General features: G+C 35.5%; 1 protein-coding gene across 1 annotated transcript; it reads left to right on the plus strand.

Annotated features, from left to right (window-relative positions):
- The first annotated feature begins 12,116 nt into the window (after positions 1-12,116).
- Positions 12,117-18,727, plus strand: gpr183a (G protein-coupled receptor 183a). Its single transcript, XM_053497262.1, has 2 exons — positions 12,117-12,306; positions 13,118-18,727. The coding sequence occupies exon 2, from the start codon at positions 13,141-13,143 to the stop codon at positions 14,224-14,226; it is 1,086 nt and encodes a 361-aa protein (XP_053353237.1). The 5' UTR covers positions 12,117-12,306; positions 13,118-13,140; the 3' UTR covers positions 14,227-18,727.
- The last annotated feature ends 360 nt before the right edge of the window (positions 18,728-19,087 follow it).

A 19,087-nucleotide genomic window follows, 5' to 3' on the forward strand; every position in this document is an offset into this window, starting at 1 on the left:
ATTTGCACATTGGGTCCAGAAGAAAATGGAATATCATTTAATTTCCCAATTACTGAACACATACTTTGTACAACCATAAACCTTTTGATCCGATTATTTTGATGTCATGTAACGTTGATATAGAAACTTAAAATTAATCATGATTCCTCCTTACTGTGTATGAGGTACTATATACCGTAGCTAGGATATATCTTACGTGGTGTATGACCTATATGTACAAAATTCATAAAATTTTAGATTGGATACAGAACTGACGGTGGATTATGATTTCAGACAGATTGTCAATATAACTCACAGTCAGGAACATCACACTGTATTACTAAATGTTCTTTTTTTTCCTTTGACACAATTCTAACCTTTTTTCAACAAATAAACAAATCCTAAGTACTGTTATATAAAATAAAAAAAATAACACGCTTCCAAACAATTACGTTTTATTTTAAAATTATGTTTAAATGAGAGTCAAATACAGTGTGATGATCCTTTTAAAGAAGTTCATAATACTGTATCTAGATATATTCAAAATCTTCATAATCCAGATATCTAGGCAAAATACCTGAAAAATTGTACAAAACAGCAAGTAATAGATTAAAGGACCTTTTCAGTTTCTATAGAGAATAAGCAGGAAGTTACATTGAACTGTATGTGATTATATTGAATTGTATGGCAGAATACACACTGAACTGCAGGAAATGAGAAAACTGCTGGTTAGGAGGGTAACAATTGTTTTTTCCTATAGAAAATCTTATATAAAAATAGGTTATGTGAAAAATGTGGAGCAGCAAAACACAAATCATTTAACCCCAAATCCTTAAAGCATCCTACAGCTCAGGGTTGAAATCAGAGGAGAACTAGAGGACATGTTGTTCGGGAAAATGAAAGAGCCAGCTATGAGCTTTTTCATTACCAATCAGTCTAAAAGACAAGTGAATTCCACAGACAGTCAACATTGTTTAGGATGATATAAGAATCACAACACATAGATAAACTATCTTTGCAAGGCTAGGTAATTAATTAGATGATGTACAGTATCATAAACAATGATTCTCAACTTAGGATCAGCTGTGCCTTTTTTAGGAAGAAAAGATGTTGTTAGGTTTTCTTGCACAAGGAGCTGTTTTTGAGGGACCAGGTGGACACCCAGGATTTAGATGCTGTTGATGACACAATGACAACACGTTGTTGACAAAACACAATTTTTGTGCACATTTTACCCTCTGAATCATAGACCACAAGCTCAAGATGCCAATTACCAACAGTGTTACCACAAAACTAATGACATGAATGAGTATTGCAAAAAGAAAACTGTAAGGGGTCAGGATTTGTGCCTCAACTGCCAAATAATTTAATTTCTAAAAGACAATAAAAGGGAAAAGTCATGCACTTACTATTAGATATTTTCAAAACAAAAACACTCCATTTATGAAGATTGATCCATTATATCATTAATGCTACATTATGTTACATATAAATGTGCACTGCCTACCAGGACATGGCACTAAAATAAAAAATTCTCATTGCCAAGTTTGCAAAAGCAAAAGTTCATTTTATTAATCTATATATTTATTTTGCCATTTTTTAATAAATTGTATTTAATTGTAAATTAAATTGTATTAAAAATCTAAATACAGAACAAGCATTTCTTGGGTGTGCCATGACTATCCTTATCTATCCTAGCTCTAGCACCCCTAAAACCCTGACTGGCACCACAGATGGTTCTGACCCACCTCTGAAGCATTTGAGCTCATTACCAGCTACAGGATACCCAGGCACTCACAAGAGCTACCAACTCTTCCAGAAAAGTGGCTCGGTATGCATCTGAATGTCAACTGCTTCATCTTCTCCTGTACACCATATGCCCAAGCCAAGGCACCTAGAACCCTGCCAGCTGGTAAACTTATGCCACTGGCCACATCACAAAGACACATCACTGGTCACATCACTGGTCACACCTTTCAGTTGAACTTATCACAAATCTACTTCACTCACAGGGCAACACAACAATCATGGTAACATGGGCTGATTTTCCAGGGTCATATGGCATTCAATCAGCAAATGTGATATTGTTTTATAAAACAGTTCTATAAAACACCTTTTATTATCAAGAGATTTACATTGATCACCTCTTATTTAATTATTACTTAGTTGGAACTAATTGTTGTATAATATTCAATATTTAAATGCAATATATATTTTCTATATTTGTGCCGAAAATACAGCTGTCTAATTGATTGGTATATCTTTTCCCAAGCTATTTGTTTATTGTGGTGAAAACAAACGTTTCAATTTCTCCTACTGTACTGAAAGCAACCCTAGAGCATGATGTTTCCAAGAGTAATCTTTTATTATATGACCTAGATGTTAAGCTGTGTTTTGGTTGCATCAAAGATTATGCTTTGCCATTAGAGCAAATGGTTTAACTTCAGCCTCATCTGGCCTCAAAAACCTTTTCTAAAAGCTTTCAGATTTTCTAAGATACCAGGCTTCTTTCTGTCCAATCTCCAAAAGAGATCTGTGAAGAGCTGATGGTTTAGTTGAGGTATGTACAGGTTTTTCTATTTAGGCCAGTGAGCTTTGTAATCCTTTTCAGTGGACTTGCAACTGGAACCTCTCAGTTGGACTCTAGGACCGCTTCTTTGGCAATTGCTCTGCTTTATTGAGCACTCATATTGACATGAACCTAATAGTGTCTGGATTGTGTCATATTTTATTGCTTGGTCATAATGGAGTTCACAGAACTCCTGAAAAGGTTCAAAGCTTTGAAGATGTTTTAATAGCCTTCTTTACCTTTTTCCTTCAACAGTTTTACTTTGAAGCTTCACAGGCATTTCTTTAATCATGATAAAGGCAGTACTGGTCTGACATCCCAATTAGAGGAAGGTATTGTGCAAGTTTACTGTACAATTGGGTTTTAAAATTCATACAGATGTCCCTCGTTTAATGTATTTCATGTGAGTGCTCAAAAAATTATATACCTATAAGTGCTAAATTTAAATTGCTAAATTAATTCATGGTTAAATGGATAGCAATATAGTCTTCTAGGCACATGAGCTGGTTTGTTTTGAGCTATTTAAAGGTTTTGAGTTTGACTCCTGCAAGCAAGTGGGTTGCTTAATGCTTTCTTGAGGGCAGGGGTACCTCAGTGGCTAAGATGTTGGCTGGTCCTACTGATTGGAAGGTCACTGGTTCAAACCCAAGCACCCCAACTAGCCACTGTTGGCCTCTTGAGACCTCAGTGTTTTAGACTTTTTATTCTGCACATACTATTTAATTCTAATACTTATACTATTTAATATATATTGTAATTATTTAAAATAAAATAAGTAAAAATAAGTAGAGAAAATACCACTCTAATATACCTAAATGTGATCTTGTAATGCAGCATGCATGTTTTGGCTTGTGAAAGTGAAAGGTAATGGAAATTAGAGATTTTTCCCTTTTTTATTTACTCTTTGAAAGAGGTTATGACAAGCATAGGTTGAGTCAAACATTACCTGCACCCTGTCGGTAGAATTTGTTTTAATAAAATTTTATAAAACAGAAATACATACTCTTTCTAATATTCTAATATTCTAATAATATTCCTAATTTACTTTGTCTATCTGTCAACAAGCTTTTGTATTCCTCCATTTAAAAACATTTATGCTGAGCTATGATATAGGAATGCACCACTGCATTCACTTCTTCATCAGAAGTGAATCTTTGTCCTCAAAGGGCTCCCTTTAGGAGACCAAACGGGTGAAAGTCTGATAGAGCAAGATCAGAACTATAGGGAGGATGCTTTAACACCTCAAGCCTCAGTTTTCTTAAAGTGTTAATAGTGTAGGCAGAAGTGTGCAGACATGCATTGTCACGCAAGATCACACGGCTTAGATAGCAGCCCTTTGCGTTTAATCTAAAGTTTAGTTTACTGTTGATTTTTTAACCTTTTTTTCTGAAAATGTTTTAATACTTGCCCTTGGGATTCCTAGAAAATTGTAAGCATAAATTTTCCATCCGATGGTTGACTTTTAAACTTTTTTTTAAAACTTAGTTGGCGATTGAAGATGTTTCTATTCTTTATACTCTGCCGTTTACTCTCAGGCTCGTAGTGATGAATCCATATCTTGTCACCAGTAGCATTTATCTTTAAGAAACTTTCAACTTCCTAAAAGTAGTGGTACAAATTTTGTTTGCAGATTTCCAAACACTTCTGTTTATGCTCTTCTGTGAGTTTGGGCACTGCATGTTGTTCTTCTTTTGTGCAAATCACAAGTAGGGCATTCATTTTTGCTGGCACCACAGTTTTAAATTAACTGAAGAAACACATTCATACACGCACAGCAGTGACTGTCCCAGCCCACCCTCGTATATAAACGTTAGCTCACCATCTCTCATCATAATCTCTTTGCTTAACTGATCATTGTTCTCCTAAACACAGGTGAAGAAATAATGTCTTTTTGGCAAAATAAAAAATTCCCAATATCGCTGGAAGTTTGTAGATGTTTTACTTAGTTTTGTTGATTATGTAACAGGACAGATCACTGAAGCTGAACCTACAAGCTGAACCTACAGTATTATGCTTTATGGTTGATGTGCTATGGCTTTAACTATGTTAAAACCTAAAAGGTGACATTCATAAGTTATTTCATAAGTATGAGAAAAGTACACTTAACTAATAAAAAAGCTAGACATCTATAGGAAAATAGTTAAACTGGTTCTGTGACTAACACCATATACTGTACATAAGCAGACAGCTTGGGCCAGTTTATAAAGTGGCCCAAATGAAAACATATTTTATCTAAATGAAAAAAAAAAAAAGACTGTCAAAGTTACATTTTTAAGCAATTCTATGTCATGTCATTATAACAATTCATGTGATCCCTGGTGGCACAGCAGCCTCGGGATTAGTACTATGGGCCAAGGCTCATTTAACATGGATGGTTTCAAAGTGGAAAAGTGTTCGAATGTCAGACGAGTCATTATTGTTGTAAATCACAAATGTTGTGTCCTCCTGGGGAGACCTTTTGGTGTCTAGTCAGCATGTTATCAGTATTAAAGCCAGCATCTCTGATGGTATGGGGGTGCATAAGTGCATACAGTATCGGCAAATTGCATGTTTTGGAAGGCACCTTAAATGCTGAAAAGAGGACAATGCAAAACCACATACTGTAGCTATTACAACAGCATGGCTTCATAGTAGAAGAGTCTGGGTGCTGAATTGGCCTATCTTCAGTCCAGGCCTTTCACCTATAAAAAACATTTGCTGCATCATTAAACAAAACAAAACAAACAAAAACATCACAGATGACCATGACCTCTTCAGCAGCTGGAAACCTATGTCATGCAAGAATGGAACCAAATTTTAACACCGAAAGTCCAGAAGCTCATAAACTCGAGGTACAGATGCTTTCAAACTGTTTAGAAAAGAAGACGAGATGCTACACTATGATAAACCCCATCCTAACTTTTTTAAAACCTGTACCAGGCATCAAATTTAAAATGAGCTCATTGTGTGCACAGAATTGTAAAATATCTCAGTTTAAACATCTGTTATGTTCTCTATGTTCTATTGTGAATAAAAAACAATACTTGATTTGAAAGTCTTTTCGTTTTCCTTTTCAAATTTAGAGAAACGGTTCAACTTTTTTGGAATTCGAGTTATATAATTTTTATGGAGAATGGGATGAAAACTTTATTAAGGTATAATAAAAAAGGGAAAATTAAAAAGAAATACAAATAATTGAATATAAAAAACAAATAAACTAGAAATAATTACCGTACCAAAATGACCATTTCTTGAATTTTACAATTATTTGGCAATTTTGGCTTGTGTTGTTTTAATTATTAGGAAAATAATGTATATTGTGTAATATTTAGTAATCTTTTCCCCCCAGACAAGAATCACAGTAAACCAAGTTCTCAGGTATTGCAAAGAGAGGCTACATTGGTTGGTTACTTTCCACCCCTGCATTTCAATTTGCACTCTTACTTTTTTAGGCCACCAGAGGGCGCTCTGTGACAGCCAAGGAAACGTCCTCGTGGGGGGTTTTCCCAACGGCGGTATCAAATGTTATCTGCGAGGCTCCAGTGTGGCTGTAAGAGTTCATTCCACCAACACAGCTGATTCCAGTTGTTTAATCAGTTGGTCTTGGGTTTTTAAATAACCAGCGAGTTGTATCAGCTGTGGTTCTTGATGTCTGGAAGAAAAAGCTATAGAGACACTGATCCTTTGTGGTTAAGTTTAGACAACACATGTTTTAAAGCAAGAAGCAGAACCCTGGTGCCTGTCTCACAATGCTGGATTCACTGGTTGACTATGGGCTAGAATTCTTACTCAAGTTGGTTTTATTTGTGCCTATTTAGTGAAATAGTGTTGTTCACTGGCACTAGAGATTGCTACCATGTTCAGCAATTTAAACCAATGAACATCCTCCTCGTAGTGGCGTAGTGGTTAGCAGTGTGGCCTCGCACCACCAGGGTCGGGGTTCGATTCTCACCGCTGATCTGTGTGCATGTTCTCCCCATGCTTAGTGGGTTTACTTCCACAGTCCAAAGACATTAGGTTAATTGTCGTTCTGAAATTGCCCGTAGTGTGTGTGTGTGCCTTGCAAAGGATTGGCACCCCCCAGAACCCTGGATAAAGTGGTATAGACAGTGAGTGAGCATCCTTTTAGTGTCCATCTGAGATCCTGTGGATGGCTTTATACTTTAACTTAATAATTTCAAACAATTAAAAAAAAACCACATGGTTGATAAACATTTGTATGTATTTGTGCATTTAAAATGATTCTGAAAGCCAAAAGCATTCTTATTATAGCTGTGCAAAATTCACAGCAAACTGATATATATTTATATGGATATTTAATACTACAAAGCGATACAATATCAGTCTGTGTTATGGCATTTGTCGAATGCCAAATGTTTATAAAGTCAGCAGAAACAGCTGCAAACACTTGCTTCCTGCTTAGGTGTTGCCGCCAGTGTTTGCAAATGTGAAAAACGAACTCACTAATAATGGAGTTGAAACAGTTAGAGAGTGAGTAGAGTAGAGGTGAGTTCAACAATCGTGACTCATGAGCAGCATAACAAAATGCAAAACTCTGCTATCCAACACCTAAATTAGAAACAGAATGTAAATCTTTCAGGTGTATGAGCATAAACAGCTGCAATTTTTTAAACATATTGGACAGGATATCCTTTGCTTACCAGCATCCAAGTGTCACAGGACCTTGATTTCGCAATGTGTCTTTCAAATGGCTTGTTTGTAAAAATGACATTTTTTGACATTTGAAATCTGTTCGACATTTGCCAGGTGCCATGACATGGGCTGATATTCAGAAGTCGGTATCAGTAAAGATGGTAGTACATCTTAGTATTAAGTAACCAGTAAAAACAATTTAATTTTAAAAACAAAGAAAAAATGAAACAGACACAAATACACTTAATCATAACAAATACTGTACTGGAAATACATACTGTTTTGGAAAATATGGCTAAAGCAAAGGTCTTCAACATGATAGAAAATTATTCAACGACACCGTTTCTGTCCATATGTCCAGTCAGATACTGTTTGTTTGCTCATTCAACACTACCCACTGTATTGTGCAAAACAGAAGATGCTAAATCTGGAAACAAATTATTTTTTTGCTTGATTAACCAAGTCTAACGATTCTGTAAAGTGGAAAGTTCACATATTTTTTTCCTTGATTTATCCCCTTAAGGCATCACTATGTCTATTCTTTCCATTGTGCTCTTTATTATTATAGGCAGAGTGGAAAATAAATGATTCACATGTCAGAACCATGTGGGGGTGAGTAAAAAGAATAATTTTAAAAATCCCCTAAAATTTTAGATAGGTTTGCAGGGTACAGATGTGTCTGGTTTTTTTTTCGTTTTTTATTTTTTATTTTAATGGTATAGTAAATTACATGACTGAAATAAAAAAAAAAAAAAAAAAAAACCCATAAGCATCATTGATTGGTTCCTACTATTTGTGTGTTTGTGTTTTAGCACCATTTCACTTGCCATGGTAATGCTATCAGAATGTCTTGGAGGGAACATGAAAATGCTTACAACTTTACACATCTTGAAAATCTTGCAGAAAGTTGTTAAAACCACTTACGGTAGAGCATGCACAGACAAACATGTACTGTATACACATGCATGCATGTGCACACACACACACACACACACACACACACACACACACACACACACACACACACACACTTTCTTTTTGTTCCTGTGAGGACTAGTCATTAGCATAATTATTCATGTAGGTAGCTAATATGTAAAACTATCAAAAACAGAAAGTCCTTTCCAAAGAAAGGACAAGGCAAATAGGATAACGTAAAAATAATAAAGTGGATAAAATATTTAAGCTCACCAGATGATGAAACCCAAATTGGCACACAAGATGAATATATAAGTAAATATAAAAAAGAAGCAATGTAAGTGTTAATGAACATAAAAAAAACTTAAAGTAAAAAAAAACAAAACAGACGTGATGTAACAGGTCTGAGAGTCTGAAGTGCTACCAGTATTACTGATGTTATGTCTAACCCTAATCTTAACCATACTTACCAAAAGAGAACTTTCCCCCACCTTTTTTCTTTTTCTTTAAAAGCAGTTCCCCTCATGTGGGGTACACAAATTTCTGAACAAGACAAAAATTATTTGGTCCCCACTAGTAAATTAAAACATGGCTTAACTAACACCACATGCACAAATACACACCCGCACACAGATTTAGCTCAAAAATCACACATTACAAGTATATCTCAAAACATGTTCAGTGACACACGTCATATGTCATACTCAGATACAACGCTTTGAAGGTGTTTCGATATGACTGTCGATGGACAGGAAAGCCACATCACTTAGCAAAAGTCAACAGAGATCCTTCTGGTCAGGCACGTTGAGCAGAATTCCTAGCTATGTTTAAAAAAGATGAATGGATGGATGATAAATGGATGAATGCTCAGACAGACAGACGGAAGAAAGGAAGGAAGAGAGGAAACATGTAAATATCCATTGTACAGCTGTCCCAAATGTTTTCACACAAAAGAGAAAGAAACACTTTTTTTTTTAACAAATTGTCCTTAAAAAATACATACTTACTTTATATTGGTTTATGTTATTTTATTTATTTATTTATTTATTTATTTTTTAGATACTGTAGATAAAGGTGCACCAGGAAAAGATAATTTAAAGGAACACTTTTGAAAAACAATTAAACACATAATACAAGATGTGTAAATGAGAGGTTCTGTAAACAAACTTACATTTTTAAATGATATGTGAAGACTTTAGGAACACCCTCTTATGCCTATTATAGCAAAAAAAAAAATTTTGACTCAATTTCCTAGCATGTAACAGAGCCAGCTTCCTGTACTTACTTTCCTGAAGCATGCCTGTGCCAGCTATTGTTCCTTTACAACAAAACAAACACAAAGCCACAAGCAATGATATCTTTCAACAAAATTACATACACTTCATAATTTAACATTCTCAGGTTGCTGTGGACATTTTGAAGTTAGAGTAATAAATGCACAAGGAATCGGAGACACAAAGTGTCAAAAATGGGCAAAAGAGACCTTTTCTTAACCTTTCAGTTCAGAATGATGCTTGCTCTCTTTTCAACGTTTCCTGTGTAGGATTTATGACTTTTGATACAATCCCCACCATACAGTTGTGTTACACCAGCATGCCAACCAGTATGCTTTATCCTAAATATCACTAAAAGCAATAGGTTATGCACAGGATATGAATCACATGAATATTTTAAAGAGTTAATAATTGAGAAAATGTTATTAGCAAATGAGTTCAGAAACTGGTAAGTCAGGTCTGCAAAAAATAGACTTAGTTTTTTTTTATCACTTTTTTTCATTTATTTATTTCTTCATTCATTTATGTATGGCTGCTGCAACATTATAATATCCCTTTCATACACTTTGGTATAATTGGTAATAAAACACTTGTTTTCTTTGGGCAGAAGTGAGTGGCTGGTTAATTTAATTTTTTTTGTATACTGTATGCCTAATATAATTGCAAATAGTTAATTAGCTGTTTTTAATGAACTATACCTGTTAAAATTCTTCCTGTATGTGTCCTGTAAACAATCAGATTAATCAAGTTACAACAATAAGCAGAATATCCACTTATTTATTATTTATTTCTTACAGTAATGTTAATAATTTCACTATATTTTATCATATCAAATATTTCCTTGCAAGTGTTTTGCTATAACTGTGTATTTGACATACCTAATTCATCTAACTTCATTCATTTAAACATTAACTTCTATCAAACTGGATATTGCACAATGGAAGCGTTACGGTACAACTATGTCCATACAGTATATCCATCCATTTAGAAACCTCTTTAGTCCACCTAGGGACTGTGGAGGCCAGCGGTGACCATTGTGTTTATTTCTATTTTATTACCATGGTAGGACCTCCAGTCAACATTCACACACTCATAGATATTCTTAATACCAATACACTGGAGGTGTAAGGTGACAGTGCTAACCACTACGTGTTGCCTAAGGCACTACCTAAAATTAAAGACACTTCAAGACACTTAAGAAAACATTCAAGTGATTACAAGAGTAAACAAAACCAAACATACAAACACATTGTATGAACATAAACACATCTGTCCAATACTGTAATCATAATTTACAGCATGAGCAGCAGATCAAAAGCTTACCTGATTATGAACGATGTCATATATTAAAAAATATGCTAGAAACAAAATGTGAACCGTGGGGCATTACACAGACATGGCTTTACATATATGTATTTTTTCTATGTAGCTTGCTTTTTAAACGGTGTCTGTGAAGGCGAATGCCCTTTGATTTTTGTGGCATCAGGAAACAAAATCACCAGTTACAGTTTCAGAAATGAGTTTGGACCAGATTTTCCAGGTGTTAAGACTATCAAAGGCTAATATGCAAAATTTACGAGTCCCCACGCAACAGATGGAGCACATGTTGACATTTATATTAAAAGTTGGGCATTTCGCAGATGATCTTATCCAGAGCGACTTACAAAAAGTGTTTTGAAGTTTACGTCATTGAATAGATATTTACACTGGGTTACTAGATTACTAACAAAGTGCCATCAGTCAAACACAGTTGTGAAAGGGATTTTTTTTTCTTAATTGGTTGTTGGTGGTGGTGGTGGTGGGAGTATTGTTAAACAAGATTTGGTTAATTGTGACGATCAACTGTCACACCCCAAATAGCCAAATCTTGTTTAACAATAAACTAAATAATAAACTAAATTAATTAAAAAAACAATAATTTATATGTCAGTACGAAGCATAAAAAGCCACAATGAGACTTTTTTTCCATAAACCTTAGTCTTTTTTACACTGAAAACAGGATGGCACACATTGCACAAGAATCTATTTGATGTGGTTTAAAAAGCAAATCAACAGGTTTCATCAGTAGGGCAGCTGAAAATATTTTCTGAATTTAACATCTGGTTCTTTCTGTTTCAGTGCTAGGTTTCAGGGCAGAACTGATGAGCTTCTCCTAGATACGATTTTTTTTCTCTAAGTAAACATTTGATACCTACAGTACTTAAGCAAAATTATCATGATTTTTTGTAACAATTAAACATTCAAATAATGTTCTTTCACATTACTTCATAATGTTGCCTAGATACCTCTAGTTGTAACAGCAGCAACAGAGTGTTTACACCATGTTCAACCACTCCTTCTCATTCTGACTACTTGTTACAAGTGACTCATCACCCATGCACTAGTGTTAAACTAGTATCACATCTCTTAGCACTATTTCATCTGCATCCATCATGTCTCACATATTACTTCAACTGATTAACTGATTGTTCTTTGTTTGCCAAGACACTAATGGTGCTTCATAAACAATTTAGACTAATGTTTGATAATTGCATATATACAGTACAAGCTAAATTTATAAGCAAAAAACTGTTTTGGGGATGTTTGGGGAAAAGTGAGAGAGAGAGAGAGAAAGAGAGAGAGAGAGAGAGAGAGAGAGAGAGAGATTTGTTCAACTTTATAACGTTACACATACACATTACACATTTCACACATATGCATGCTCTCTAAAAAGATAAAGATCGCTTTAACAGCAGAAAAAGGGCAGGCCTACAAACAGGAAATTATGTAAGTCACCATAGTTACGGCACTACACGGGAAAGAGAGTTCTCTTTTTCACTGATCATTTGCTCTATAGAAACGTGGTCCAGGCAGAGCCAACCAAGACAACACCCATCACTGACATGCGGACAGAAATAACCCACGGACACTGACCATTTGTCAGAGCACTAAGTCTTGGTGAGTACAGTTCTTACAGCATTATTATTATTATTATTATTATTATTATTATTATTATTAATATAATACACCATTTTAAAGGCTTATGAATTAGTAATGTACTTTTCACTGTAATATATTTAAACTCCTAGTACATTATTTTCTTTTAATATTTTCCAGATCCAGTATTTAAGCAGTGTGGTAAAAATAATTAGTTTTAAGCAATAATTTTGTGTTATTCAGATTCTATTATATGGTCATTGAATTACCTTGAAATTAATAGTGTGACTAGACCGACATATTCTAACCTATAACCTACATATATCTCCATGACTGTGGTAAATTGGCACAGTTGTTGCAGAGAATGTTGGGCAACAACACAATCTTCTCTGCTATATACTGTACTTTGTATGTTGTTATGAGTACACATATAATGTGCATATATAATGTTTTTACAAATGACAAAATGCATATACTATTCAGGCTTAGAAGATTTTTTTTCCATGGCAACTTGAAAAAGAAATTTGTTATTGGTTTTTAGCAAGGATCTTAGAATTGGAGCTGATTTTACAGGCAGAGAGGAAACACATTTCACTTAACCTCATGTGTACCCGGGTGAACTTGGTTGTATTGGGACCACTACTCAGTGTATGAATCAGCGTTGAGTGATGCGGAACTGCTATTGTGCTGTAGACTTCCTCCAAATTACGCTGTAGGCTTCCTTCAGCTTCACCTACTATATTAAACAAACAACTGCCATCCAAAATTCAGTTTCTTCTTACCATGTGTGAAAGGTGAGATGCTGAAAAAAGACTTTTCTTTGTGTCTGCAGATTTGATTCCACAAGTAAACCTTATGATGGAAAACAGCAGCAGCATGGATGTTTCGACTGCCAACAACTGCACCAACTTGTACGATCATCGCGGGTGGGCACATGTACTACTACCTGTGGTTTACACTTTCATCTTCATTGTGGGCCTATCAGGGAATCTTTTAGCTCTGCATGTCATCTGGCCCAATATGAAAAAAATCAACTCCACCACTATGTACTCTGCAAACCTTGTGGCGTCTGATATCCTTTTTGCATTCGCTCTCCCCTTGCGAGTGGTCTATTACGCATTGGGATTCCACTGGCCACTGGGAGAGGGCATGTGCAAGGCCACAGCTTTGTTGTTCTACATAAATATGTATGCTGGAGTGAACTTTATGACCTGCTTGAGTGTGGACCGCTTCATCGCTGTGGTGCTCCCACTGCGCTTCAGTGGCTTCCGTAAAGTTCAAAATGTGCGATACGTCTGCATAGGTGTGTGGATGCTTGTGCTGGGCCAAACACTGCCACTCCTCTCCATGCCAATGAGCCATGTGGAGCATAATGGCTACATCACATGCATGGAGTACCCCAACTTTGAGCAGGTGGAAGGTTTGCCCTTTATGCTAATCGGGGCTGTGTTTCTTGGGTATGGCATTCCTCTGGTTACCATTTTGATCTGCTATTCAGCTCTTTGCCTCAAACTTCGGGAGTTGGCCAGGACAAACCAGTTGACAGAGAAGTCAGGTCTCAGTCGCAAGGCTATCGGCGTCATCTGTTGTGTCATCCTAGTGTTTGTGGTTTGTTACACCCCATATCACATAGACCTGCTGCAGTACATGGTCCGAAAACTGAAGTACCAGCCTGACTGTGGTGAACTGCATGCCTTTCAGATCTCTCTGCATGTTACTGTCAGCTTTATGAACCTTAACTCCTGCCTGGACCCTTTTATCTACTTCTTTGCCTGTAAGGGCTACAAGAAGAAGGTGCTGAAGCTGCTTAAGAGGCAAGTAAGCATGTCCTTATCCAGTATGGTAAGGACATCGCCAGATGAATATTCCAGAGACATTGACAAAATCAACATGAGCAGCAGAGTCTATCAGAGAGAGAGGAGCAGCATGATGAGTGACTGAGAGATACACAATTTCTGGACAGGAGCATGATAATGGATGTGGGATCACCATCGAACAATTTAAGCCAAAACATGACGTTTTGTCTCAAAATATAAGGCAGATCATATCCAACAAATCTGTGCTGTAAAATGAAATTTTTTTTTTTTAGTCTGCCAACATTTCCACCTTGGTGGTCTGTCTTCTGGAAGAAGTGTGTTTTCTACAATTCTGTTGAAAAACAAGTTTGAATTAAATTGTTAATTGTTAATGACAAATTTATACTTTAATCCTAAAAGAAGGGGCCAATATTCTAACTATTGTTAGAGTGCCACCTTCTGTCAGATATCTGCAATAGATTTGTGGGATTCAGAAGTGATTCAGAAGTGAATAGCATACAGTATGGTAGTGGCGCAGCAAGGAGCATGGCATCCCACATCTCCAGGGTCCAGAATAAAGTGGCTTCTAAAGATAGCTGAACAAGCTGAACATAGATGAACATAGTTGAAATATTGGCATGTGAAACAAAATGAAAATCCAGAATTAAACAGAAGAGAAAACTTTACTTTGCTCGTACAAGATAACTTTATTTGCATTTTTCGAAAAGTTATGTTTGAAAGCTTCTAATTTTTCCTGAAGACTGTCTATAAATAGATCAAGATAGATAATTAATTCTTGATAAAAACTAAACTGGGCAGAATGTACAGTATGAACCTGTGGACACAAAGTAAATTAAGGGAAATGCCTCAAGAGGGCAACATAACACATCTTATCACAGAGCACACTCATTGTTTACAATGCGTTGACCAGACAGAGTCAAGTTAATCCAACTGTTAGTATACTTTTGTAAGCGCATTAACTTTAAAATACATTTAATGCGCAACAAGAAATGGATATGACAATATTCAGTCATATGTAGAATATTTAGACAGTTGGATTTTCTATTTTAAAGTAAAAAAGAAAAAAAAGTTCATTATTCAGTTGTCCCTGTTGTGATTTTCAAATCCCAACTTTAAAAAGTAGCACCTGCTCCAGGACTGATAGTGAGAGCAGTACAACTATTGACATTTACTGGAAGTGAAAGTTAATGGCAGTTATTGAATCAGAAATATGCCTCTTAGTTCAACAGAGGTTGGGTGAGACATCCAGACTGAACCACTTTCAATTCTGTGTGTATTGTGTCAGACCTTACATGCCAGTAAATAGAGTAAACAGGAGTAACTATATACAATGCACTGTAAATGATCGGTATTTGTTTTCACCTACTGGGTGGCTGCTAGCCATATTGGTTCCTCAAAACCATCGGTAGTTTTGTGTGGGAATGTTTAATAACCATGACTTTTTTTTAGTTAACTAAAAATAATTAAGGATATGTGTACATTATGTAAATTCATATTAAGTAAGTAGCAATTGTAATTCACCTATATGTATAGCACACCAACAGAAGCTCTATGTGGCTTATGTTAAATAAATAAAGTGTAAAAGTAAGATTGTTTCATTTTAAGGTTTAATCTGACATTTGTGTGGTTTAAATTTAGTGACTATACACGACAAGTTTTTTTCACCATACTTATACAGGCAAAAGTTTTTCAGTTTTACAGTTATAGTCAATCTGTGCCCACTGTTGTCTCAGCATCCTGTTCTTGGCTAAAAAAAAGTGATGTGGTTTTCTGGTTTTCTCTTTTTGTAGCTCAGCTGTCTCAAGTTTGACTGAAGAGCTTGACCCATATCTAAGTGATTTTATGCATTAAAAGGCTGTCACATGTTTGGCTGGTTGGATAATTGCAGGAATGAACAGGTGTTAATCATAAAATAGCTAGTTTGTGTATATGTAGAAGCTGATAAGAGAATTCAAACACACTAAATCACTTATTGTGTGTTTACATATGTGTATGTCCATTCACTGAACTTGGACAATCATCCTTATGATTTAACATATAGGGGTTATAAGACAAAAACAAAAAAAAAAAAGTTAGATCTGGTGGTCTGGTGTTCCGGGATTTATAGCTGAAGACTTTCGGCTGAAATCCCCTTGTGGCATAAATAAACAGACTACAGGAAGTATTGGGGGAAGTGTTTTGAGAGAACAGAAACACAAGTAGCAAACGTACATACATATAGAGCTGCGGTCAGCCGTTTACATTTCACCTGCTCTTTTTCTGGGGCAGAATAATTTTACAATATACATCTCCAATAGAAGAAAACCATTTTCATTCACTTTGTGTTGTCTGAAATCAACACAGGGTCAAAAATATACATACAGCACGCTTAGCTTATGTCCTTTTAAGTTTGACCTTTAGCAGATGCTTTCAATAAGCCTCTAGCAGAATTCAGGTTGGTTATTTAATCATTCTTCTTAGCAGAACAGTTCAATTGCATTAGTTAAATTCCTAGAATGTCAACTTTTAATCACAGTCACCAAATTTCTAATAGGGTTTAGGTACCAAAAGCCTAAAGTTGCTTTATCCATTCCACAACCAGATTGATGTGTGTTCAGATACATGTTCAGCTGTAGCAATCAATTTTCAGGTTTGCACCTACTTGAAAGTTTTTTATTGTGGAACAGGTGCATTTTGCAGTGACACTGGTGTCCTGGCAACATCTAATTCATATCAGACCTCTGCCTTCATAATTCCAGGGTTGTTCCTGGGTACCAATTTCCTTTTAACAGAGGGTGACAGCTTGGATCTTCTTCCAACTCTTAGCCTAGTGGCAATACTTCCCAACATTTTGTACCTTCTGTAATGACAGTTGTGGCCAAACTTTTGAGAATTACATAAATATTGGAAATTGGAAAAGTTGCTGCTTAAGTTTTTATAATAGCTATTTGCATATACTCCAGAATGTTATGAAGAGTGATCAGATGAATTAGTCATAGTCCTTATTTGCCATGAAAATTAACTTAATCCCAAAAAAACCTTTCCACTGCATTTCATTGCTGTCATTAAAGGACCTGCTGAGATCATTTCAGTAATCGTCTTGTTAACTCAGGTGAGAATGTTGATAAGCACAAGGCTGGAGATCATTATGTCAGGCTGATTGGGTTAGAATGGCAGACTTGACATGTTAAAAGGAGGGTGATGCTTGAAATCATTGTTCGTCCATTTTTAACCATGGTGACCTGCAAAGAAACGCGTGCAGCCATCCTTGCGTTGCATAAAAATGGCTTCACAGGCAAGGATATTGTGGCTACTAAGATTGCACCTAAATCAACAATTTATAGGATCATCAAGAACTTCAAGAAAAAAGGTTTAATTCTTGTTAAGAAGGCTTCAGGGCGTCCAAGAAAGTCCAGCAAGCGCCAGGATCGTCTCCCCAAAACAGTTTGTTGAAAAACACTGCATTTTCCAGCACGGTGGCTCGAGGACCAAAAAGTTGAAAATTTGGGTCCATGGCATGACCACAAGTTCTCTTAATCCCTTTAAAAACTTGTGGTCAATTCTCAAGAGGCGGGTGGACAAACAAAAACCCACTAATTCTGACAAACTCCAAGAAGTAATTATGAAAGAATGGGTTGCTATCAGTCAGGATTTGACCCAGAAGTTTGCATAAATGTCATGTAATTGTTGATAAAAGCCTTTGAAATGTATGAAGTGCTTGTAATTATATTTCAGTACATCCCAGAAACAACTAAAAACAAAGATCTAAAAGCAGTTTAGCAGCAAACTGTGTGAAAACTAATATTTGTGTCATTCTTAAAACTTTTGGCCACGACTGTACAGTTATTTGAATTGATATTGGAATCTGCAGTTGTTGCACCAAAAGACATTCCTGACTTACGTATAAATCCACCGTCCTCATTCTTAGATATCGTCGAGATCCACACCCTTTCTTATTGTGGTATGTGTTGGTCAACACAGTGAGTGCAGTCAAACAAACCCTTTTTTTATGTTGGCACAACACTACCAGCTGTAGTCACTCATCATCACTAACAGGAAACTGATCGACTTTGGGATTTTGAGACTTTCGGCTCCACTATATTAGTAATCTAAGTGGGTGTTTGTACTGTACAGTATGTATATATATTTTTGACCCTGTATGTGTAATTGTGTTACTGTTTTAATATCTGAAAACCCCAAATAATTTTTTTTTTTTATGCTGGGGGCTTTTTCATGGTAAGGATGCATGCTTTGCAATCATTCTTCCCCCGAAAAAACACCACTCCCAATAGCTATAACATTCAGGTGCAAGATGAGTGTATGGAAACTTCTCAACACAAATGTACATAATTACAGGGGCATTTCTAATGATCATAAGACATTTGTATATAAAAAACACATTTTTTTCTGACACACACAAATTGTGACAGACCTATGTTTTTCTTTTGCTTAGGAAAAAGTCTTTATCATAATGAGTGGGTTTACTTCTTAAAGTTTGTTCATTTCAAGAGTAAAGGAAATATTATGTTTTATACCATTACCATTTTGTCATTTAAAAGACCAACTCAAGTCAGTAACAGCTTGTATTCATTTCTCCCATTAAACAACACTCTTTACAGTATCTAGTTAACTATTTTCTTTCTTCTTTTTTTATTTTACAATTCTCTTGCCATGTGTTGTATAGGCAACAAACATAAAAATATGTTTCCTCAATTTTTTTGCTGCATTCTTTAATATACAAATAGTGACTTGTGAAATAGCTTTATGTTTCATTTCCAGAACAAATGTTAAATTTAAAATACAAATTTTTATGTAAATATAAATTATAACAATAAATATGAATGTTAAATATAAATATATCATATATACATTACACATAACAACAAATTTACAAATTCTGTTATGCAAATAGGGTTAGATCTTTTCTACAAACATATGCTATTGCAGGGGGGAAATTTTATTGCAAACACTGTATGAAAAGTTGTTTCCTCCAGATCACAAATAAA

The sequence above is a fragment of the Clarias gariepinus genome, chromosome 5, assembly GCF_024256425.1.
Source record: "Clarias gariepinus isolate MV-2021 ecotype Netherlands chromosome 5, CGAR_prim_01v2, whole genome shotgun sequence".
Taxonomy (NCBI): Eukaryota; Metazoa; Chordata; class Actinopteri; order Siluriformes; family Clariidae; genus Clarias; species Clarias gariepinus.